Here is a 24,032-nt window from a genome sequence, read left to right on the forward strand (position 1 = left end):
CTGCTAATAGCCAACACTTAACCGCTGCTATAGCAACCACCCAACCGCTGCTATAGTAACCACCTCACCATCAGTCCAGTCACTCAGTCAAGCCTAAGATTTTTACTCTTGAGTACTGTACTATAAGATGTAATAAAAGTGATTCTGATTCTGATTCAGTGGAAACTCAGTGGTCACCTAACTGCTGTCATGGCAACCACCTGACCATCAGTCCAGGCACTCCAGTTATTTCTTTATGAAAGAAAACAGGCTTTTTTTAATCAGACATGATTTTTTTAATTGACAACACAGATATGGCTTAAATGTATAGATACATTTTCACAGTGCTGTACTTCTAACAATACAATTGCAGTTAAAGTTGAACAAACAGAATAGTGTGTATACATATATATATATTTATATGTATATATATATATTTACGTATTAATATTTTTCGTACATTATGTATTCATATTTTTGAGTATCAAAGTATATATAATATTGAACTAGTATTAAATAGACTGTAGAAGTACTCTATAAGTACACATATCACCCTCTAATACACTCTCTCTACTTGTCTTTCGGTCTCCCTATTACTCACTCTCATACCCCCCCCACACACACACACACACACACACACACACACACACACACACACACACACACACACACACACACACACACACACACACACACACACACACACACACACACACACAAACCTTGTGTTCATTCCCACAAAGACACACATCTAGACCTGTCTTCAATTCAATTGACCTGTCACTAAGCTCCGCCCTTAGACCGCAGATGAGCCAATGACAGTCCAGCCTCAACTATACTCTGACATCAGCTCGGACAACTCTGTTGAAAACAACAGGGAGGAGGAACAACAGGGAGGAGGCATAATATAACAATTTAATGGTGGATTTATGTTGTTAGTGTAAAGAAAAATAAACATGATCAAACAATGTGCTTGGGATACATATAACACGGACAGTCGGTATCCCGAGAGGCTGAAACATGGGGTATGTTTCATCCCTTTTCCCAAGCCACAACAGGACAAGAAAAAGTGTGTAATGTGGATCAGACTGTGTGGCAGGCCAGAATACCAATTGAATTTAAGCTTGTCACCTTCTGGATATATTTTTAAGTTTTGAATATTCCTCTCCATAGCGTAATGTAGTCCCTTTTGATTGCTCCTGGAAGAAATTAGATCATTTTTCGCCCCCAAAAAAAAACCTCTTTGATATACTGTCAGCTGACATTTTTCCATATGTTTTTGTTATCTAGTCTGGTTTGTTTGTCCGAGTTCGTCATGGTAACGACGGGGGGCGTGACTTAGCGACAGATCAATTGAAAACTTCAGCTCAAAAGCAAATGGCAGACGGAGGTGGAATGAATAGAATCCATACAGAAAACGTAATCCGCTCTACGATCCACTCATCCTATTATGGGGATGTGCTCATGGACAACATGCCTTCACACTCTTGGTGCGAAACGGTGTTCAGAAGTCGGCATCCCAACCCGACAGTTCATCTGCAGCGATGCTGTCGTCGGGAGGGTAGCTGTCGAAGTAGCTGTGGTCGCTCAGGCCACACAGCTGGGGACACAACCGCACTGTCAGAGGGTCTAATGGAAGGGGGTGTGTCTGTATGGTGAGAGGATTCATGTCTGATTGGTAGGAGGGGGTATATTGATATGGAGGGGGCGTGTCTGTATGGTGAGAGGGGCCATGTCTGATTGGCAGGAGGGGGTATGTTGATATGGAGGGGGCGTGTCTGTATGGCGAGAGGGGCCATGTCTGATTGGCAGGAGGGGGTATGTTGATATGGAGGGGGCGTGTCTGTATGGGGAGAGGGGCCATGTCTGATTGGCAGGAGGGGGTATGTTGATATGGAGGGGGCGTGTCTGTATGGCGAGAGGGGCCATGTCTGATTGGCAGGAGGGGGTATGTTGATATGGAGGGGGCGTGTCTGTATGGCGAGAGGGGCCATGTCTGATTGGCAGGAGGGGGTATGTTGATATGGAGGGGGCGTGTCTGTATGGCGAGAGGGGCCATGTCTGATTGGCAGGAGGGGGTATGTTGATATGGAGGGGGCGTGTCTGTATGGCGAGAGGGGCCATGTCTGATTGGCAGGAGGGGGTATGTTGATATGGAGGGGGCGTGTCTGTATGGGGAGAGGGGCCATGTCTGATTGGCAGGAGGGGGTATGTTGATATGGAGGGGGCGTGTCTGTATGGCGAGAGGGGCCATGTCTGATTGGCAGGAGGGGGTATGTTGATATGGAGGGGGCGTGTCTGTATGGCGAGAGGGGCCATGTCTGATTGGCAGGAGGGGGTATGTTGATATGGAGGGGGCGTGTCTGTATGGCGAGAGGGGCCATGTCTGATTGGCAGGAGGGGGTATGTTGATATGGAGGGGGCGTGTCTGTATGGCGAGAGGGGCCATGTCTGATTGGCAGGAGGGGACATGTTGATATGGAGGGGGCGTGTCTGTAGGAAGGGGCTTGTATGTAAGGAGAGGGCGTGTCTGTAGGCGTTGGCGTGTCTGTGAGGTTAATAGGGAGCGTGTCTATAGGGAGGGGGCGTGTCAAAATTATAGGAGGGGTCTCTCTATAGGAAGGTGTGTCTGTATGGTGGGTGTTACTGGAGGGAGGAAGTGTTTGTATAATAGGTAGGAGGAGGTCTCTCTATATGAAGGTGTGTCTGTATGGTGGGTGTTACTGGAGGGAGGAAGTGTTTGTATAATAGGAGGGGGTGTGCCTGTAGGAAGGTTGCATGGCTCTGTTACCCCTTTCTTTACTTACTTCTCGTCTGAGTGGAGAAGGTAATGTTCTTCCCTTTAGCCCTTCCCAGTTGAAACCAGTGAACCACCTCGGACATGACAAAGAGAGAAGGCAGCACTGTCAATTCAATCATGTATGTACTTCATTATTTGATAACTTCTAATTAACAATTTCTTGCAAGAAATAAAGAATATTTTGAAGGAGACAAGGGCAATGCCATGTGCATATGCAATATATTAGTCAAATACATGTGTTTCTGCTCTCCACAGCACCAAACAGAGCCTGAACCATAACCCTCACCCTACCCTAATCCTAAACCAAACTCATGTCCACAGCACCTTTCATTAATTATTCTGGCAGCATTACCCAGTCAAATGAAAAGTTTATTTAATGTTTTTGCCATGTCTTTAGTCGGTGAGCATGTTTAATCACATTGGTAAACCACTTGCTGTTACCTGTGCTTCTTGATATCAATGATACCATTCTTTAGGTTGCCAAGGCGCTCCACAGGGTTCCTTCTACAACAGAGGAGAGCTGTTACCATTACAACTGTCACCATGCCTTTAGATCCTAAACTATATATAGACAGTCTATAACCCTATATATTAGGTACCTGCAGAGCTTTCTGATGAGATCCTCTGGTCTCTTGGAGATCTTCTTGGGGAAGTCCATCTTCTCGACGCCTTTGAGGATGAGGGTGTATGTCATCATCTGGTCACTGCCAGAGAAGGGTGGACTGTGGAACAGTAACACAATCTGAAGCCAATTGTCCCTTCACCCTACAACTGCATACAAACTGCAGATAGCATTAACCATATGGGTCCCCACATTGGGATTATCTGTGGTTCAATATTTATTTTGCAGACATTATGGTTCCTGCTCACCGCCCAAACAAACACTAACAAAGTAAGTTGGTTTTTGGCTGTTAATCTGGCACATGTCAAATCAGCATTGGCCACCTTCAGACAACCTTGGAAAGTTGGGTGTTGGTTTTTTGGGTCAGTGTGCCAGCAATTCTTATTTTCTAGTCTGCTTATTTAGAGCAGGAGTTTCAAGCAGATGTCTCCCCTCGGCGGTCAAACAATGACACAACAACCACTGCTATACCTCATGGTTCTGTCCAAACCTTCCAATCAGGAGCTCAAACACCAGGATGCCCAGGGACCAGAAGTCCACGCTGAAGCTGTGGCCTTTGTTGAGGATGACCTCTGGAGCCACGTACTCCGGCGTCCCACAGAAGGTCCACGTCCTCTGGCCAGACTTGATCTTCTTGGCAAAGCCAAAGTCCACCTGCGGAGGACAAGTTCAGTCCAGGACAGGCTTGTGGAGGGGATACGGGATTGGCTTGAAGAGACAGCCGTGCAAAAAGAAGACACACAGGAGACTGTTTCAGATGAGGATATGTCCTTTAAGTGGATACAGCTTGGAGGCCTGCTCACCACATCTGATGGATACCAGCTTAATCACTAGTTTCACTGTCACGATCACTATCAATATCATCACTATCAAACTAGACCACACTTCACTTGATTTCAAACGTATTACTTTCAAAAAACTCAATCTGTCTTTTTGTATTATGCTACCATTATATGTCTACTTCTTTTATGTATTGCACTCCTAACATCCCTGGAAGGAGTGTTCCCTCTACTGTGTTCTTTCTCAAGGTTTCTTTCTTCTTGGCTTTCTTAGTCCACTAGAGGGCTCAGGGTTATGGGTTGTCATATAATGTTGGCTCCTGAAGCCCCTTTAGGCTGTAACGGTGATGAAGGGCTATACCTGTGTTAATGTTGTGTTATTGGGCCCATACTGACCAGTTTGACGTATCCTTCAGCGTCCAGCATCAGGTTCTCAGGCTTCAGGTCGCGGTAGATAACCCCGGAGCGGTGGAGATAATGGAAGGCCTCGGTCACGCAACCCACGCAGAACTTTGCCGTTGTCTCGTCGAAACTCCCTCTGAAGAGCAGCAAGGGATGGAGGTTATGGACTCAAGGAAGCCGAGACAGTAAATACAAAAGTTAAGACACTCTATCAACTGTGCAACATAATATAATGGAATTGGATCTTATAGCTCACCTATCTCTAAGGAGGCTCCATATCTCCCCTCCGAGGCAGGCCTCCAGCAGCATGTAAACATACTTGTTATCCTTGAACGTTCGGTACAGCCTGGAGAAAAGTCACGTGTCAATACCCTGAAATACCCCCATCCCCTCCACCCATCACCCATCCTCTCCAACCATCAACCATCCCCTTGCACAGGGCGTGTATGATGCGTCAGTGCAGTAGTACTGGAGTAGTAGTGATTGTAGTTAGTGCATGCTGTATGCTGCCCTTGCTTGCTACTCTCTGCTTTCACCTACTGCCGTCGGCTAGCCCTCTTTGCAGGGGGTGAAAAGAGGAGCCGAGTGCGTAAGTCTCCTCCTGCTGATACACAGCCTCTCTACCGCCAAGACTCCTACAGTGCCTCCTCGTGGCCACACACGGTAACTGGTACCTTGCGGTTCCAGGCTAAACTGGTGGAGATCTCGGAGCAGCAGTGGGCCCCAGTGACACGGTGTGCAGGCCCGCCAGCATGCGGACACGCCCTGGCACCTGTCAACCACTGTCCCAGCTATGGGTAAATAGTGAGCAGATGGGGCTCTGCCATGGTAGGCCGCCCATCTAGGAGAAGGTCACTCCGAACAAAAACCACAGGCGTTGCTCGCGCCTGGCTCCGCACCGTATACCACCTGAAGGTGTGCAGCAAGGGCGGACGAAGGCATTAAGCCTGAAACGGCCAGAGTAGGGCTGTGAGGAGCTGCGCCCCACAGTCTTTAATAATGCGCAATGTATAGCTTCCATGGAGACACAAGACATCGATAATCCTATACTTCCAGCGGCGGGAGTCCGCAGGAGCCACGCAGCGGACGGTGGTGCTGGTCCTCCTCCGGGGGGAGACTATGACGACTGGACCCCAAACCCTCTCCAACGGGGAGGGAGGGTTCAGTCCGACCACAGCCCAATGTCCAATGCACTCTTGCGCTGTAGAAGGCCACTTATTATGGCAACCTACAACGCAAACACAGTGAGGGAAGAGGCGAGGTTGGAAGGACTAGCGCACTGTGCCGAGTATAGGGGAGTGGAGATCCCGGCAGTCCAGGAGCATAGGAGAGTACACACAGACCAGACAATTAACCATCGCAGAGTGGGGGGAAGCACGTTCATCACCTCATCTGCATGGCGTAATGATGCCCAGGCAGCAACGGGTGGCGTGGGACTCATGGTGAGCCCCCGAGCACGAAAGGCCCTCCGTAGGGTGCTCCCGCACACCAACAGGATCCTTAGTGCCGATTTCGAGGGGAACCCAGTAACAACAGTCATGAGTGTATACTCTCCCACCAACGTAGCACCGATCGAGGAAGTGGAAAAGTTCTACGATGACCTAAGAACAGCGATCCACCATGTGCCGGCTCACAACTTCCTCATAATCCTGGGGGACTTCAACGCGAGACTCGGACCGGAAGACGCACCGTTCACGTACCACACCAATACCAACCGCAACGGAGAACATCTAGCTGCCCTTCTTACGGAACATGAACTACTGGCCGCCAACACCTTGTTCCGTAAGAGAATGGGCAAGAGATGGACATTCCAGGATCGAGCCAGCAGTATGCGACGTCAGCTGGACTACATACTGGTAAGGAGGAAGTGGAGGAAGTCCATCCTAAATGCAGAGTCCTACAGCACGTTCGATTCTGTGGGCTCCGATCACCGTGTGGTCGCCACGAGGCTGCGCCTGAGCCTAAGGGTCCCCAAGAGCGCCCCGAGAGCCCGGCCCGACTGGGAGGCCTTCGCAGGAAGCCCTGAACTCCAGGCCAAATACACAGCGGAGGTGAGAGCCCGCCTACATCTGGCCGAGGAAGGGGAGCCAACGGCCTACGAGTGGTTCCTATCCGCCAACGAAGAGGCAACCAGGAAATGGGTGCCAACAAAGGGGAGACATAGAGCCTCTCCTAGGTCCAAACAACCGGAGGTTGTGCGAGCGCGGACACTGGTGGAAGAGGCACGCAGAAGCTTTGAGAGAGAGGGGACCGCAGAGAGTAGGGAGGAGCTGAACAGCGCCAAACAGCAGCTGTTCAGCACCTACGACAGGATCAAAGGGGAAGAATTGATGGAGAAGGTGAAGAAGGTGGAGGCAGAACATGGCAAACAGAGATACAAGGAGTCATGGAAGGTCATAAACGAGATGAGTGGGCGCAAGAAGACGAGAGAGGGACAGCTAGCAGGCTGCAGCCCAGAGGAGAGAGTGACCTCCTGGTTCACCCACTTCCGGGATCTCCTAGGCACCCACCCAACAGTGGACGGAGCTGAGGAAGAGATACCTGCAGTCCTCACAAACCTCAACATTGACGATGGCCCCTTTACAGCTACGGAGTTTGCCACAGTGAAGTCCACCCTGAAGCAAGGAAAAAGTGCTGGGCCGGACGGTATCCCCCCAGAGGTCCCTAAACACTGCAATCTCGATAACATCATACTGGAGATCTGCAACCAGGCTCTGATAGAAAACATCAAACCCGATATATGGTCCCTCTCTAATATCATCCCGGTGCCCAAGTCTGGAGATCTGGCTAAGCCGGACAATTATCGTGGCATTAGCCTGACCAGTGTCATAGCGAAGATGTACAACCGCATGATACTAAACCGGATTAGGGACGCCATTGACCCACACCTGAGGGACAACCAAAATGGCTTCAGAAAGGGAAGGACCACCTTAGGCCAGATCCTGGCCTTAAGGAGAATCATTGAGGAAGTGAAGAGGAACAACTTGACAGCGGTGCTATGTTTCATTGACTTCAAAAAAGCATTTGACTCAATAAACAGAAGCATGATGCTGAAAATCCTTAAAGCTTACAGGGTCCCCCCGAATCTACTCCGGGCCACAGAGGCCATGTACAAGGGCACAAGAGCCAAGGTGGTAACCCCAGATGGCATCAGCGAGGAGTTCGACATCCTGGCAGGGGTGCAGCAGGGGGACACTCTTGCCCCCTTCCTCTTTATCATAGCCCTTGACTACGCGCTCAGGAAAGCCATCAACGGGCGGGAGCAGGAGCTGGGCTTCACAATCACACCAAGGAAGTCTAGAAGAAGCCCTGCTGTAGCCCTGGCAGACCTAGACTACGCAGATGACATCTGCCTGGTGTCTGACCGCGTGGAGCAGGCACAGGAACTCCTGAACAGAGTAGAGGTGGAATGTGCTAAGGTTGGCCTCAGACTGAACATAAAGAAGACTAAGGTAATCACCTATAACATCTGCACAGACCATCTGCCGATTACAACATCAGAAGGCAGCTCTTTGCAAGAGGTCAATGACTTCAAATACCTGGGTTTCTGGGTAAACTCCACAGAACAAGACCTTAAGGTCAGGAAGGCAATGGCGTGGAGAGCCCTGAATGTTATGTCAAGCGTGTGGCGCTCAAATCTCCCCCGTCGCATAAAGCTGAGCCTATTTCATGCCACTGTGGAGTCCGTCCTCCTGTATGGCTGCGAAAGCTGGACCCTGACGCCCACCCTGCAGAAGTCCTTGGATGGGTGCTACACCAGGATGCTACGAGCAGTGCTGAATGTAGACCAGAATGCCCACATTACCAACAAGGATCTGTACGGGCGGCTGCCGAGGCTCAACCAGAAGGTAGCATCCAGGAGGATGAAGCTGGCCGGCCACTGCAACAGACATCGGGAGCTCCCGGCCAGCAGGCTGGTCCTGTGGGAACCAACGCGCGGGCATCGATCGCGAGGACGTCCCGCGCTAACGTACGTGGACGTGCTTAAGAAAGATGCGGGAGCTGAAAGTTCTTCGGAGCTGGCCGGGTGTATGGAGAACCGAGAGGATTGGAGACTCCGATGGAAGCTCGTCTGAGGACGACCGAGAGAGACCATCCCCTCCACCCATCACTCATCCCCTCCACCCATCACCATCCCCTCCACCCATCACCCTTACCCTCCACCAGTCACCCTCCGGATCATTTCAGGCAGAGCCTTGACTTGGGCTGGCCTGCTGGATACAAACCTTGCAAACTGCGCGAAACAGAGCTCTGGCCTGGCGGTAAAACGGGGCCGGTATATTACTGTAAATTTAGGGGGGGATAACTTTTAAAAACAGTGTATGGGATAAGCGAGCGGCCGAACGGCCCCTCCAAACTTAGACTGCTCCGCAACCTGCCAAATCGGACACACGGCTGGTTGCACTTACTTCCGTTGACCTCCCTCTGAAGTTAGTTAGTTAGTTGGTGTTTTCGAAATGCATCGTCTGTGTGTGTGTTTCCTAATTTTTCTCATTTTCAACGGCTTGACTTATCACTCTGAAATGTCACATAGCCACTCAGTATACATCTGGCTAGAGTCTGACAGAGGCATTTTTCTCATTGGTTATTGCAAACGTTGAAAAAAGCTTGATTTGTGATTTATGTGTAGTAGCCTATCCAGCAGTGAAGGGGAAACAATGTGACATCTTTGTTGTACGCTGTTAGATATGACTATTTCTTCCTCCCACTTTTTTCATTCCACTAAAATACTTTTATCTTGCACTATTTGGTATCTTTTCTCCCTTGATTTACCTTTCGAGGCACATGCAATTTCTAATATGTTGTAATTGGACCAGATTACTCATAAAATATTTGTTTGTGATCTTCACAAATTCTAACCACAAACACATGACACATAGTTGCAATGCACATATCCAGGGGTAAGGACTAGTTTTTAAAATAGTATGCAGTGGCAAAATTCTACACGCACCATTCCCGTGGTCTCATTAAAGGCCTCTCCATCCCAAAGTCCCGGGCCAAATTTTTGTCCCAGTCCATCCCTGCCCTCCACCCATCACCAATAGCCTACACCCATCATTAATGACCTCCACCTATCACCCTTCCCCTCTACCCATCACCAATAACCTCTACCCATCAACAATAACCTCCACCCATCACCAATAACCTCCACCCATCACCAATAACCTCCTCCATAAATCACTCCTCGCTGAGCTAATAATAACATCTAACCTGATATCTGAAATCAGACAGACAGACAGGTAGTGCAGACAAGTAGTCAATCCAGACAGACAGACAGAAGGACAGGTTGTCCAGACAGGTAGTTTGTCTATGAAGACAGACAGGTAGTCCAGAGAGGTCGTACGTCCAACCCAACAGACAGACAGATAGACAGATTGTTGAGGCAGACGGATATACAGACAGACAGATAGATAGTCCAGACAGACAGGCAGACAGGCAGGTCCGACTGGACAGACTAACTTAACGATGAAGGGGGAGCGAGAGTCTGCCAGGATCCGTCTCTCTGAGTGAATGTGCTCCTCTTGTCGGTTTTCCACAATATGTTGTTTCTTCATGACCTTGAGGGCAAAGGTCATGTCCTCTCCCTTGATCCTTACCTTTAGAAAGAAATGGAAACCCCTGAGAGGCAGGCTTTCTCACTTGACTTTCTATCTAGCCCAGCAGGATCACTACAGGATTAAGGGTTAGGGGGTAGGGTAAGGGGTTAAGGACTAGAGTTAGGGTTAGGGTTATATAGGGTTAGGGGGTAAAGGACTAGTGTTATAGGGTTAGGGTTAGGGTTATAGGGTTAGGGTTAGGGGGGAGGGTAAGGGGTAAAGGAATAGGGTTTTAGGGTTAGGGTTATAGGGTTTGGGTTATAGGGTTAGGGTTAGGGGGTAGGGTAAGGGGTAAAGGACTAGGGTTATAGGGTTAGGGTTAGGTTAAGAGGTTAAGGACAAGGGGATAAGGTATATACCAGTTCTACACGTCCGAAACCTCCTACACCGAGTGTGGTGATGACCTCCAGGTGGTCGAATGGAGCCGTGGAGGAGAAGGAGGTCAGCTTCTCCTCCAGCTGGATGGCGTCAGGAGAGATGGACCTGCTCAGGTGGCGTGACACTGAGCGCCTGGAGAGGACGAAGAGATCAATACAGAATCTACTGTTGAATAGAACTTTAAAGGAGCAGTGGGCAAGAATGATATATATATAATAAGGAGTCCGGAAGCCCAAATTTATTTTTTAATAATGCTTGCATTAGATTACGCATTAGATTTGCAAATAGCTACTGGAATTTGTGAGTAATCAGATAATTTTTTGGCAGAAATATTACCCCTCCTCCAACCGGTCCACTGACCATGAAAATGTGGACATCCAGATAATGGGTTACTGGTCTAGATCCACCAGGATGTATCTACTGAGGAAGCTCTACTCTGATACATAGATCTTCTAGTGGTCTAGACTTACTTGGCATGTCTCTTCTTATCATCGCGGTCGAGTGTGGCCACGTATCCCTGGAGGTACTTCTGCAACTCATTAAATGTTCCCACGGTCTGGTTGAACGTTCTGGATCACAGGAAGACAGTGGAGGTCATGAAGACTCAAGTCCTGCACTCACTGACCAACCAGAGACAGGGTTATGGGTAGTACCAGGGTTAGGGTTAGCGTTGAGGGGAACTTACTCGCGGTCGATCACGAGACACTCCAAGCCGTTGTCCTCTGCGATGATGTTAGCCGATCTGACGTCATCACTACGGGACGAGATAAACACAGCATGAAGTCCCACAGCAACACCGGGAAGAGGATTCAAGACATTCAGACAAACGTTGAGGTGTCAGTGACGTTGTGTTTCCAGGTACCTGATGAGGGCTTTCTCCCCAAAGTAATCTCCTTTCTGCAGCAGGTTGATGACCTGAGGTTCCTTGTGGATCTGGGTGCTCTGGGTCACCTTCACCTACATAGCAGAAACAACTTGTTGACAACACGTGGTTCTATACATACATGCAACACATAGTTAGACAATAACAGAAAACACATATATCCACACATAATGTGCAATGTTATCTGAGGATTTGGTACCTTTCCCTGAGCGATGATGTAGAACGTGCTTCCCTCCTCTCCTTCCCTGATGACATACTCTCCTTTGTCATAGTATTCCTGTTGGGGATATCGATTATTTAGTTATATAATATCCTGTCGGGTACAGGTATACAGATATACAGATACACTATATTATACTACTCTGCTTCTACTAGTATATAATAGATTACCCAATACAACTCAGAAAACAGATTAACTCATGCTAATATCAATCAACCTATAACACTTTCAATTTAACAATTTAATGTTGTTTAATAGGCTTATTGTACTCGACTGAGAAGAGTATGTTTCAAATATGATTATACTCACTGTTGAAACAGATGACAGTGTATACAGTAAGAACTACTTTAAACACTGTAATCTATTACAGCCACAAAGCATTGGACCCACTTCCAGATCCCAAGACCTCCAGGTAGACGAATAACAGGTAGAGACCAAGGCCTTTAAAGGACCAAATACAAACCAGGACTAGGTGGAGACAGGTAGAGACCAAGGCCTTTAGAAGACCAGGTAGGACCAGGTAGAGACCAATGCCTTTAGAGGACCAGGTAGGGACCAGGAACTAGGTAGAGACCAGGTCTTGACCAATGCTTTTAGAGGAACAGGTAGAGACCAAGGCCTTTATTGAGAGAGCTATTCAAAGATTCAAAGATTCAAAAAGCTTTATTGTCCAGTATGTTGCCATACTAGAAAATTGTCTTTTGACTGAAGGCTTGGAGGTGTGCGTGTGTGTGTGTGTGTGTGTGTGTGTGTGTGTGTGCGTGCGTGCGTGCGTGCGTGTGTGTGTGTGTGTGTGTGTGTGTGTTATTTGTGTGAGTTCTTTGAGGAATGAGTGTTCTGTGTGTGTATAGCTATGGGGATGAATGATTTTTTGTAGATAGCTTTCCTGGCCAAAGGCATTCTGAATCTTCTGCCAGAAGGAAGTAGATCAAAACAAGGATGGAGTGGGTGGGAGGGATCTAAGAGGATGGAGTTGGTCTTCCTTCCCACTGCCTGGATATACAGATCCTCCAGCGCTTTCTGGTGTATTCCTATTAGCTTGCTTGCTTGCTTAGTTAATCTATTAAGTCTGCTTTTGCTTGCGTTTGTGAGGAAGCCGTACCAGGATGTAATGTTGCAAGTGATGATGGATTCCACCAGAGATTGGTAGGCAGTTGACAAAATGTCTTTGCTGACATTGAAGGTGTCTAGTTTCCTCAGGAGATACATACGTTGTTGTCCCTTCTTGTAAACCCCATCTGCATGCTGGCTAAAGGACAGACGTTGGTCGATCTCTGTGCCAAGGTATTTGAACTTCACCACCTGTTCAACCACTTGTCCTTCCAGGGTCAAAGGTGAGGAAAGTGGATGTGGGGTGTTGGATGCCCTCCTCCTATGGCAACACAGTTCTTTGGTTTTGCTGATGTTCAACTGCAGTGAGCTTTCTTTGAACCACAGGGCCATTTCAGTGATATATTGGGTGTACTTGGACAGGGTGCTTTGATCTGTCAGTTTGGCCACCAAGGCCAGATCATCTGCATATTTAAATAGCTTGAATCCACTGATGTTGCATGTGATCTCATTGGTGTATATTGAGAACAAGATGGGAGACAAGACACAACCCTGTGGGACTCCAGTGTTAAGGATGATGTTGGACGATGTTACACCCTGGACCTTTACATGCTGGGGTCTGTCCTTTAAAAACTCCTTGATCCAAAGTGTCAGTGCTGGGTTGACCTGAAGCTGCTGAAGGCGATGCAGGAGTGTGTTGATGTTAACTGTATTAAATGCTGACGAGAAGTCCATGAATAAGACCCTGACCAAGGAGTTCTGGGAGTCCAGGTGCTTTGTGATGGTATCCAGTAGATGTAATGTAGCGTCCTCCACACCTCGTTTTGGCTTGTAGGCAAACTGCAGTGGATCCAGATTCTCACCGATGGTGGTGGTGAGCTCTCCTGCAACAACTCTCTCCATGCATTTGCACAGGATAGAGGTGAGTGCCACTGGTCTGAAGTCGTTCAGAGCTTTAGCCCGGGGCTTTTTGGGAACAGGGATGATGGTGGTCTCCTTCCACGCCCTGGGAACAAAACTGGCATCTAGGAAGAGCTGAAACATTTCCGTCATTACACCGCCCAGCTGACTTGCACACTCCTTCAGTATTCTGCCCTTCAGCCCATCTGGTCCAGGAGCTTTGGAGGAATGGAGATGGGAAAAGATGGATATAACCCGCTTCTCTTCTATGCAGATAGATTCTGGGGGGTATAGGAGAGTGACCATTTCCTCCATAGAGTCAGTGTTGTTGAATCTGGCATAGAAGGTGTTGAGTTCTTCAGCAAAGGCAGCAGGGTCTGGGCATGGTACTGCAGCAGTGTTCTTATTCCTGCCCATCCCGGTGTTTAGGCTCCTCCATGCATGCCTTATATCTCCACTGATGAACTTCTCCTCCATTTTGTTTTTGTAGTTGAGCTTGGCCAGCTTGGTCTTCTGCTTTAGCTCCTTTTTCAGCTCCTTAACTCTCTGCTGGTCACCCTGGATGAATGCAAACTTTTTTAAATTGAGACAGTTCTTAAGGTCTTTGGTTATCCATGGCTTATTGTTTGCAAAGATCTTAATTTGTTTGGTAGGAATAACACTATCAGCACAGAATGTGACGTAAGAGCATATGGTATCGTACAACAGGTTAAGGTCACCATTGCATTCCCTGAAGAATTCTTCCCAATCTGTCAGCTCAAAACATCCTTTCAGTCTTTGAATGGAGTCTACCTCCCATGCCATGATGGTTTGGGCCTGTACTTTTTGGGTCTTCAATTTTTGTCTGTACTTAGGCAGTAGTAGTATTACATTATGATCTGAGGACCCAAGGGCAGGGCAGGGTTTGGATACATATGCACCCGGGATGTTTCCAAAACATAAATCTAGCGTTCTATTCAGCCGTGTTGGCGTTGTTACATACTGTTCTAACTGTGGGAGAAGTGCGGTGACGTCACATGTGTTGAAATCTCCCATCAGAAACACGGGCTGGTCAGATGCCCTGGAGACGGCATTGTCATAACATTCTAAAATGCGCTCTGCTGCCAGCGCGTTGTCAGGGCCAGGGACATAAACAAGAATTACTATTATTAATTGAAATTCACGGGGAAGATAGTGGGGACGAAATGACACAGACAAGATTTCGTAGTGTCGTGAGCAGTGCATCTCACGAACTGTGAAGTTCGTTGCCCATCTGTCATTTACAACCATGCAAAGACCACCTCCGACTGATTTCCCCGTTACTTCTTGGTCCCGGTCAAAGCGTATGAATGTAAAGCCATCCAAGCACACTGTAATGTCCTCAGTTAACCACGTTTCAGTGAAACAGAATAAACTTGTACTCCGATAATCTGAATCAAGTTTAACAAGTGCCGCAAGTTCATCCATCTTATTACGTAGCGATCGCACATTTGCCAGAGTGAAAGCAGGTAATATAATAATAGATTCAATTTATATAGCGCTTTTCACGTACTCAAAGCGCTTTACATAGGGGCACAAAAATAGATAAACAAGAAAAACAAAAAAGTTGATGGGGCTAGGGGCTAGGGATAGTGAGTGGGGTAGGCAGAGGAGAAGAGATGAGTCTTGAGGCGGGACTGGAAGATGGTGAGGGACTCAGAGTCACGAATATGTTGGGGGAGGGAGTTCCAGAGCCTGGGAGATGTCCTGGAGAAGGCTCTGTCACCTAGGCTGTGGAGTTTTGATGTGTGGGTGGAGAGGAGACCGGCTGAGGAGGATCTGAGGGCCCGGGGGGGTTGGTAGAGGGAGAGAAGATCAGAGAGATATGGGGGGGCCATATGGTGGAGAGCTTTGTAGGTGAGGACCAGGAGTTTGTAGTGGATCCGATGTGAGATGGGGAGCCAGTGGAGATTCTTGAGGACTGGGGTGATGTGGTGCCACGCTTTAGTATGAGTGAGGAGACGGGCTGCTGCATTCTGGACCAGTTGGAGTCTGTTGATGGAGGTGGTGGAGATGCCGGCGAGGAGTGAATTGCAATAATCAAGGCGGGAGGAGATGAAGGCATGGATGAGTCTTTCTGCAGCGTGAGGTGTGAGGGAGGATCTGATCTTTGCAATATTACGGAGGTGATAGAAGGAGGTTTTGACAGTGTGGCGGATGTGGGATTCAAGGGAGAGGGTGGAATCAAAGATTACGCCAAGGTTGCGGGCCTGGGGGGAGGGGGAGACCGTGGTGCCGTCGATAGTGAGTGTGGGGGGATTTGCGAGTTTACTGAGGGTGGATTTGGAGCCAATGAGGAGGAGTTCAGTTTTGTTGCTGTTAAGTTTCAGGAAGTTATTTTGCATCCAGAGAGTGAGTGAAGACAGGCAGGTTTCAATGTGGGAGAGGGGGGGGTTGTGGGGGGATTTGGTGCTGAGGTAAATCTGGGTGTCGTCGGCGTAGCAGTGGAAGTCCATGGAGAAATGGCGGAGTAATTGACCAAGGGGGAGGAGGTAGATGATGAAGAGGAGGGGGCCAAGTACAGAACCTTGGGGAACACCTTGTGTGACGGTGGCTGTGGCAGATGTGTGGTTGTGGAGGGAGATGAAGTGAGATCTGTCGAAGAGGTAGGAGTGAAGCCAGCTAAGTGCAGTTCCTTCAATTCCGAGGTTGCTGAGTCTGGTGAGCAGGATGGTGTGGTTTACAGTATCGAAGGCTGCACTCAGGTCAAGGAGGATGAGGAAGTTGAGGGAACCAGAGTCGGCAGAGATGAGGAGGTCATTGAGGACTTTGAGGAGAGCAGTTTCTGTGCTGTGGAGGGGGCGGAACCCAGATTGGAGGGATTCAAAAAGGTTATTGGCGTGGAGATGGGATTGGAGTTGTGTGGTGACGATGCGTTCAAGGGTTTTGGAGAGGAAGGAGAGGTTGGAGATTGGGCGGTAGTTACTGAGGGAGGAGGGGTCAAGACCAGGTTTCTTGAGGGTGGGGGTGACAGCAGCAGATTTGAAGGCAGAGGGGACAGTTCCATGGGACAGTGAGGAGTTGAAGAGCTTAGTAAGGTAAGGGCAGAGAACGGGGAGGCAGGACTTGAGCAGGGGAGTGGGGAGGGGATCGAGGGAGCAGGTAGTAGGTTTGGAGGAGCCTATAAGTTTGGAGAGTGCAGGAGGGGTAATCAGGTCAAAGTGGGTGAGACGGCAATGGGGAGGAGGTGTTGGGAGGTCCAGAGAGATGGGTAGGGGAGAGGCCATTGAGTGTGCAGGGGGGTTATGTACAGGGAATAGTGAATGGTTGATTGCAGTGATTTTGTCGGCGAAGAACTGGAGGAATGAGTTGCAGAGATCTGGGGTGGAGGTGGAGAGGGTGCTGGTCCGCGGTTTGAGGAGGTTGCTCACTGTGGAGAAGAGGGTTCTGGGGTTTTGAGAGGGGTCAGAAAAGATGGCGGAGAGGTATGCAGACTTGGCGGCGGTGAGGGCGTCTTTGTAGGCAGTGAGGTGGAGTTTGTAGGCTTGATGGTGGACTGTGAGTGAGGGTTTTTTGGAGAGTCGTTCGAGTTGGCGGCCGATTTGTTTCAATTTGCGGAGTGCAGGTGTAAACCAGGGTGAGGAGGTATTAAAGGAGACAATTTTGGTTTTGAGGGGGGCCAGAGTGTTGAGGGAGGAAGACAGGGAAGCATTAAGGTGGTTTGTGAGCTCATCAGGTGAGATGAGGGTTGAGTCGAGGGGGAGGGTGGAGGAGAGCAGGTCAGAGAGATGGTGGGGGTCAATGGATTTTAGGTTACGGAAGGTGATTAGGTAGTGGTAGTTTACTTCCCCGTCTCCTGATCCTGTTCCTGATCCCTCCTCTCGATCCTCTTTTCCTCCTTCTCTTCTTTATAAGCCGGTGTGTTGGTATGAGATCCAGCTGTTCTGGTGACAAATCAACTGTTTTGCAAGCATATCGCAGCTCCAGAAGGTCCGCTCTGGTGTAGGTGCGTCTCGATGCCATTTGATGCGCGGTGACCCCAGCAGAGAAACTATCTTCATATTCCGTCGTGGATTGATGTTTTAAATCAAACGATGCAGAACTCTCACTATCCATACTTCACACACGTATTGCACCAGTCTAACTGGACAAAACTTGAAAAAAAATTCGCTATATAATGTTTAAAAAAGCCTTCAATCACGAGTCGCTCAACAGAGGAGCGCCCCGCGTCGTTTATTGCCCCAGCTATCTGTTGGATTGCTACTGCCTTCTGATTCGTGGTGACTATAGTTCTAGAAAGAGGGATATTGGGGTTCACAGATCCCATCAGGAGAGGGTAGTTGTATCAAGGGAAGGGTTTAATGATTGAAAAAAAAATACTGGCAAGAGCGAGATCTATTTCTCTCCAAAGGATTATTTCTTAAGTCAGTTGGACCTCATCTGACTTAATCAACATTCTGCCATCAACATTCTGGTTCGATGCTGAAACTCTTGACAAGAGGATGGGTTTGCAACCCAGAGGACAGCGCTTCTTTCTGTCTGGCGGACAGAGTTGAACCTGGGTCTTGTGAGTGTTCTCGAAAGCCGTAGCACTAACAATTTCTTCCTTAACACCTTCCATATATTTGCATTCATACATATCAAGTTCATATGTAAACACAAACACATCAAGGGGGCATGCTATGAGATTACTGCAGAGTTGCATCATGGGCACAATGAGGACACCTTAAATCCATTAACTGTGACTTCTTCAGACTAAATAGCTTTGTCTTCAATAGCAATTGGAGTAATATCAACATATCTTTCTCACTGTTTGTTTGGGAGATCCCCAATGGTTTTCAATTGGAACCCACACACAAACATTTACTGCTCCCAAATTCCATTCTCTGGCTTTATAAAAACACAGTCTTGCATATTATCTGCCTGCATCCAGACACATCAGTGGCAGAAGTAGGTTACATGAATCTGAGCCAAGTCGTGAAGGAAGATTGTAGGATTGCCACTCGTTTAAAGAAATAATTAACCAGATAATTTACCACTAACAAATACATTCATCATATAACTTAGCACTAACTCATATATTAACCGGAGAATTTACCACTAACTAAGACATTTGTCAGATAACTTACCACTTCAAGACAGTCCACAATCTTGCTGAGCATGTCTTCAGGCAGATTAGCCAATAGGGAAACGCTAAAACAGATGATTAATATGTTAAATGTTTGTTCAAATCATCCCACTGTGTACACCTGTTCTTACCTCTCTTGAGGACGTCAGTGGTTATTTGTCATTTTGCAATCTATCATAAAGCCTTGCTGGTAAGTGTTTGAAGCAGACCTCCGCAGGAAGTTGCGGTACTGTTGGTGTCGGGTCTCAGCTGTTCTTCTCATGATGTTCTGAAACACCTCGCGGTCCAGCGCCCAAGTCAACGTGCTGCTCATCGCTGCAGAGCACAGGGTCAAAGGTCAAGGGGGACCTGTTGACTACAGTTTGGCACTGTGGCTGTACGACAGCAGCCTTGGACAGATGCTACTTTGCCTCATGATACTTTGCCTTTACTCAACTAGCAGGCCCTCCTAGACGTAACTTCGAATGAGTGATATACAAATAAAAGGGACTTGACTGGCAAATACCACAGTAACCGTGGTTACCACTTCATCTTTTAATCACAGACCCGGAGAGTTAGTGAAACACGACCCCTCCTGTGTTCTAAGAGAGCTTGGGATGACAGGGAGGTTCTACTGACCTCCATTCTGACCTTCTTGGTTAAATACATTAGAAGGTTCTTGACGAATCGGAGGACAGTACTGGGACGTTATTTAAACCCTGGGTCAATATAATCTCTTCTATTTAATGACCAGATCAAACAGGTCAGGGGACAAGCATGGTTATGGCATAGGCAAAGTGTATCTGAGTGTGCGTGCTTGCGTTGGTTTGAGTGTGCGTGCGTGCGTGAACGTGCGTGCGCGTGTGCGTGTGTGCGTGTGTGTGTGTGTGTGTGTGTGTGTGTGTGTGTGTGTGTGTGTGTGTGTGTGTGTGTGCATGTGTCTCTGTGTGTGTATATATTGGACCTTAGTAAAATTGTAGGACTTGAGCAGATATATGCGTTTTATTGATAAACAGTATCTTACCTATGACAGAAGCAGTCCTGGTGCAGTTGTACAGTATAGCTAATTCACCAAAGGTGGTCCACCCAGCTATTGACGTGAGCAGTTTGCTGTGTTGAACCACATCCAGCCTTCCATCTGAAAACATCCAACAAGGTCAATCAATGTCTCTGCCTCACCCAAATCTGGGACACAGATGAACAGTATAAATAGGACAAAACAATGAGACATTCATACTGTGGAAATGCCTTCAAACTACAGCCTTTAAAAAGCTGTGACTATAACATAAACCATGTTAACATAAAATGAACCATTGTAGCGACCAGAGACTTTAAGCTGTCATTAATAAGAATCTTCAACGAGTAACTGGTCACATAGTTTTTTATTTCAGTGTGCGTACATCAGACCTTTTGGATGTGTTTAGAATCCCCATGTCAATCCATTACTACCAGTCCATATACTAGTAATTTTGGCACTAGGCTCATGGATTTTTTCAACCAGTTTACATTTTAATAGAACAAAACTAATATTGACAACCAAATGCTGAGGTGAATTGCAGTTTAGGAGAGTTACCTGCCAGGACAAACAGGTGATGTCCAGGCTGCCCCTGCTGGAGGACGAACTCGCCCTGCTGGAAGCTCCTCTGGTACATGCACTCCACCATGTCTCTGATCTGCTGCACCTCCAGCCTTTTCAGGTACTCATTCTTATTCAGAGCTTCTATCAGGAGCTTCTTCACACTGGGAAGCACAGCAACGCATCAGGGCTTGAGCCACTCAAACCTTTAGGAGTTGCTTGACTTTAACCAAAACCATAATTCCAAAACCCAAATTTGTATTCTTAATCTTTAACCCCAACCTTTAACCCTAATCCCTAACCCAACCCGTAACCCTAATCCCTAACCCCAACCCTTAACCCCAATCCCTAACCCCTAGTTTACCTTGCCTTGTAGACTCTCCAAACCTAACCTTAACCCAAGCATTAAAGGGGTCACATTGGACCAATCATTCATTTCACACATAAGGATAATTAATAAGGGGAATATGACAGTAGAAACATACTATCGGAAACAGCCCATCATCGCTCCTCAGTCTGCGGTAAAATCTCAATTTAGAACATTCTTCATATTCATTTTAATCCAGTAGTGAAATAGCAGCAAGCTAACGGTTCTACTCAGCAAAGCACTCCCTGGGCTATACAATGATCCATAACCCTAGCCAATTACATAATCTATTTAACCTCAATCCTATCAAAACCGATCCAAACAAGCATACCGCAGATTTGGAGCCCAAAACTATAACTAATAAGACGGATGATTATAATTTACATCAACTGTCTGGTTCTTATGTTCTGACTTTTCCCAACTCCAAGTCAGGGGTTGAGTTAGGAGGAATTTGAGCAGTCTGTGACATATATTGAGGGTCCCAAACCTTTTCTTGGACTGAAGCTCCAAAACACTGAAGCCAACTTTATCCTTTAATACTATTCTATACTTTCTTAAAATTAGCGTCTCATGATCATGTTTCCCTTACTCTGATTTTAAAGAACAGTCCCTCATTCGTATTCTAGAATTCACAACAGAACAGTTCTCCCCTTAGGTAGGACTCTGAGATGCCTGTTCCTTAAAGCTATGGAACCCAACGAGCCATGACTGTTATGACAACAGCATAAACAGGGACGATGTGTGTCCTGTTCACCACCCCTGCTGTTACAAGTAGACTGTGGACATTGGGGTTTGAACCCATAACTAGACTACTAGACACTAGACTAGACTTGTGCCCTCCCCCGGAATACTAGCAGTAGTTAAAAATTACAGTCAGAGATCCCCATGTCACCCAATGTCACCTGGCGTCCTTGGGCACACGGGCCTCCTCAAAGGAGAACTTTGGGAGGCTGCTGGAGTCGTAGGTCCTGGAGGTGGGCTCTGCTGACACCCCTGCCTTGGCTCCTCTGCGCCGGTTGACGGTGTCCTTGGAGCGCCTGCTGTTTTTGGCTCTGAGAGAGGAGCCCCGAGAGGTCCTAGAGCCCGGGGTCCCTGGGCTGGGGTCCCCAGAGTCTCCTTGGGGGGGAATCAGCTCCTGGAGCTTAGCGATCTGGAGGCTCTTGCTCTGCAGCTCTTCTCTGAGTTCGGCCAGAGCTTGAGTCTGATTGGCCAGCTGCTCCAGGAGCGACGCGATGTGTTGACTTTTGGCACCCAGCTCCTCCTCCTTCTTGCAGTTTTCCTTCTCCATCTCCTCCACCCGCCTCCTCAGCACCTCATGGCCCTCCTGCAGGACCTCCTGCGGTGCCTGCTCCTCCTGGACGGAGGAGAGGGAGCTTTGAGTTGGTTTGAAACACCTGGACTTCATGGAACCGTTTCCCATCGCGTCGACGCAATGCCTCCTCCTCATCTGTCTGGAGAGAGAGAGAGAGAGAGAGAGAGAGAGAGAGAGAGAGAGAGAGAGAGAGAGAGAGAGAGAGAGACGGACAGACAGAGAGAGAAAATCACTAAGTGATGGTCAATGATTGTATTCTCCATTCATTATTTAGGAAGGAAGTATTGGGTTACAGAACATTTTCCCCATTTAGAGACAACAGCAATTCCTATCTGAAATGCTGCATGAATTTGAAACACAATTACATACATACATAAAATGCAATGATTACTCATACTCATAAAATATGAATATAACTCCACTCAAAAATAAAAACAAAAGCGATAGTAGCCTTAATTTATATGATCGCTGCATATAATGTGGTGGTTTTACAATAAATGTGGAGAACAATCATGTGTTTGTTGAACAGCATGTCTACCGCCAACTCTTAGGCCTACACTAGCTACGTCATTCATGGAATTCCTCGTGGAAATATAAACAACACACTCACTGATCCACATGATATGAGGTGTAGAAATACAACCAGGACAACGTCATTATTACAGTTTCACATAATGATGGAGGTGGCGCAAACATGAAGTGACTCGGATCATGCACCGAGTAACTTGCTGTTGGCATGTCCATCCTCGTAAAGAGAGTCAATACTCACCACTAACTTGGTAGGAGGCAATCTCAATCCAATGTTGACACAAACTACAACGCAACAAAGCCCTCATTTGCGTATCGAAACTTTAAAGGAAGAAAAATAATAATTCTCTCTCTCTCTCTCTCTCTCTCTCTCTCTCTCTCTCTCTCTCTCTCTCTCTCTCTCTCTCTCTCTCTCTCTCTCTCTCTCTCTCTCTCTCTCTCTCTCTCTCTCTCTCTCTCTCTCTCTCTCTCTCTCTCTCTCTCTCTCTCTCTCTCTCTCTCCTCTCTCTCTCTCTCTCTCTCTCTCTCCTCTCTCTCTCTCTCTCTCTCTCTCTCTCTCTCTCTCTCTCTCTCTCTCTCTCTCTCTCTCTCTCTCTCTCTCTCTCTCTCTCTCTCTCTCTCTCTCTCTCTCTCTCTCTCTCTCTCGAGACAAGCTGTCTAACTCAACATGCCGGTCGGTGACATTCGGCTGCAGTGATGTTGGCTACTGTAGGCTACTGATGAAATACTCATCGGTTTTCCAAGTAAAGTTCAGTTGGCCCGCAGCGTATTCCATTGAACCGAGTTGGATGGCAGCTGTCCAATACCACGGCCCGGAGAGGCTTGTGCAGATGGGAGATGGCAGATGTTCGATGTTCAGTGGGGTTTTGGGACAAGGGTCCAACATGTTTTTGCTGCATACTGTCATTACCCCAGTCACCCACGTGGTGGCGCCACAGATCTGGATTCCATTTGAGGTTGCATGAATAAACGACAAGTCACACTCACACAATTTGTGTCAGCATTCATTTATTAACCCTAAGGCCGACACAATAAAAACGTTAAAAAAGAATGTTCTATTCTGGTAAAAGTAGTAACAAAATGTATAAAACCTATTGGAAAATAAAACAAATCACAAGATTTGTGTATGACCTAGTTAGCTGTGTTCCCGGATTAAGCTAGGAGGCTAGCCAAGTGTTTGTTGTAGGCTAGCCTACAAACAATTTCGATATTTAAAATAATTATTTTATTTGATGTAATGTAGCCTACTGAGCACAAATTAAATACGATGAAACAACAGTAATTCACTGCAAACAGTGACAACCAGACTGCAATAATAAATAATAAGCATCATTTTACATAGTAAAAATAATAGATTACAGCACACTACTTTGGTTCTAAAAATTTATATTTTAGAAACATTTGATTTTACTTTAGGAAAGACGGGGCTAAATTCAGGTAGCAGCTAACCTCTACACTCAGCAGGACAAATAGACTTAACTGCAGCGTTGGCTATTGTTGTGGTTAGTGGTGTGCTGGGAACAGGATTCAGCCTTGATTATCCACCACTCCTTAGAAGGGTACTGTGCCAGTAA

At 47.4% G+C, this 24,032-nt stretch overlaps 2 protein-coding genes across 2 annotated transcripts in view; both read right to left on the reverse strand.

The window, feature by feature from the left end:
* Nucleotides 1–439: 439 nt before the first annotated feature.
* Nucleotides 440–22,771, reverse strand: prkg2 (protein kinase cGMP-dependent 2). Its single transcript, XM_056591719.1, has 19 exons — nucleotides 22,700–22,771; nucleotides 21,521–22,069; nucleotides 20,249–20,415; nucleotides 19,700–19,813; nucleotides 18,906–19,011; nucleotides 18,698–18,761; nucleotides 11,640–11,717; nucleotides 11,420–11,514; nucleotides 11,243–11,311; nucleotides 11,028–11,126; nucleotides 10,539–10,689; nucleotides 10,043–10,179; nucleotides 4,839–4,928; nucleotides 4,577–4,718; nucleotides 3,892–4,055; nucleotides 3,379–3,501; nucleotides 3,221–3,283; nucleotides 2,787–2,853; nucleotides 440–1,579 (listed from the first exon to the last, which is right to left on the reverse strand). Exons 2-19 carry the CDS (start codon nucleotides 22,063–22,065, stop codon nucleotides 1,484–1,486), a joined length of 2,370 nt encoding a protein of 789 aa, XP_056447694.1. The 5' UTR covers nucleotides 22,066–22,069; nucleotides 22,700–22,771; the 3' UTR covers nucleotides 440–1,483.
* A 715-nt stretch (nucleotides 22,772–23,486) lies between these two features.
* Nucleotides 23,487–24,032, reverse strand: part of LOC130383856 (ras-GEF domain-containing family member 1B-A-like) — a 10,079-nt gene continuing 9,533 nt past the window's right edge. Inside the window, exon 11 of the mRNA XM_056591710.1 lies at nucleotides 23,487–24,032. This exon is cut by the window's right edge and continues 346 nt beyond it. The gene's annotated coding sequence lies outside the window, so the exon portion shown is untranslated.

Source organism: Gadus chalcogrammus, chromosome 6 (genome assembly GCF_026213295.1).
Source record: "Gadus chalcogrammus isolate NIFS_2021 chromosome 6, NIFS_Gcha_1.0, whole genome shotgun sequence".
In the NCBI taxonomy this organism is placed as follows: Eukaryota; Metazoa; Chordata; class Actinopteri; order Gadiformes; family Gadidae; genus Gadus; species Gadus chalcogrammus.

Excerpts from the sequence above, each read along its gene's own strand:
- prkg2 (XM_056591719.1), bottom strand. The coding sequence starts at position 22,065 with ATGAGGAGGAGGCATTGCGTCGACGCGATGGGAAACGGTTCCATGAAG. Across the intron at positions 4,719-4,838 it reads TGGAGCCTCCTTAGAGATAG|AGGGAGTTTCGACGAGACAA; the intron begins GTGAGCTATAAG and ends GCTGCTCTTCAG. Across the intron at positions 3,502-3,891 it reads TTTGAGCTCCTGATTGGAAG|TCCACCCTTCTCTGGCAGTG; the intron begins GTTTGGACAGAA and ends ACTGTTCCACAG.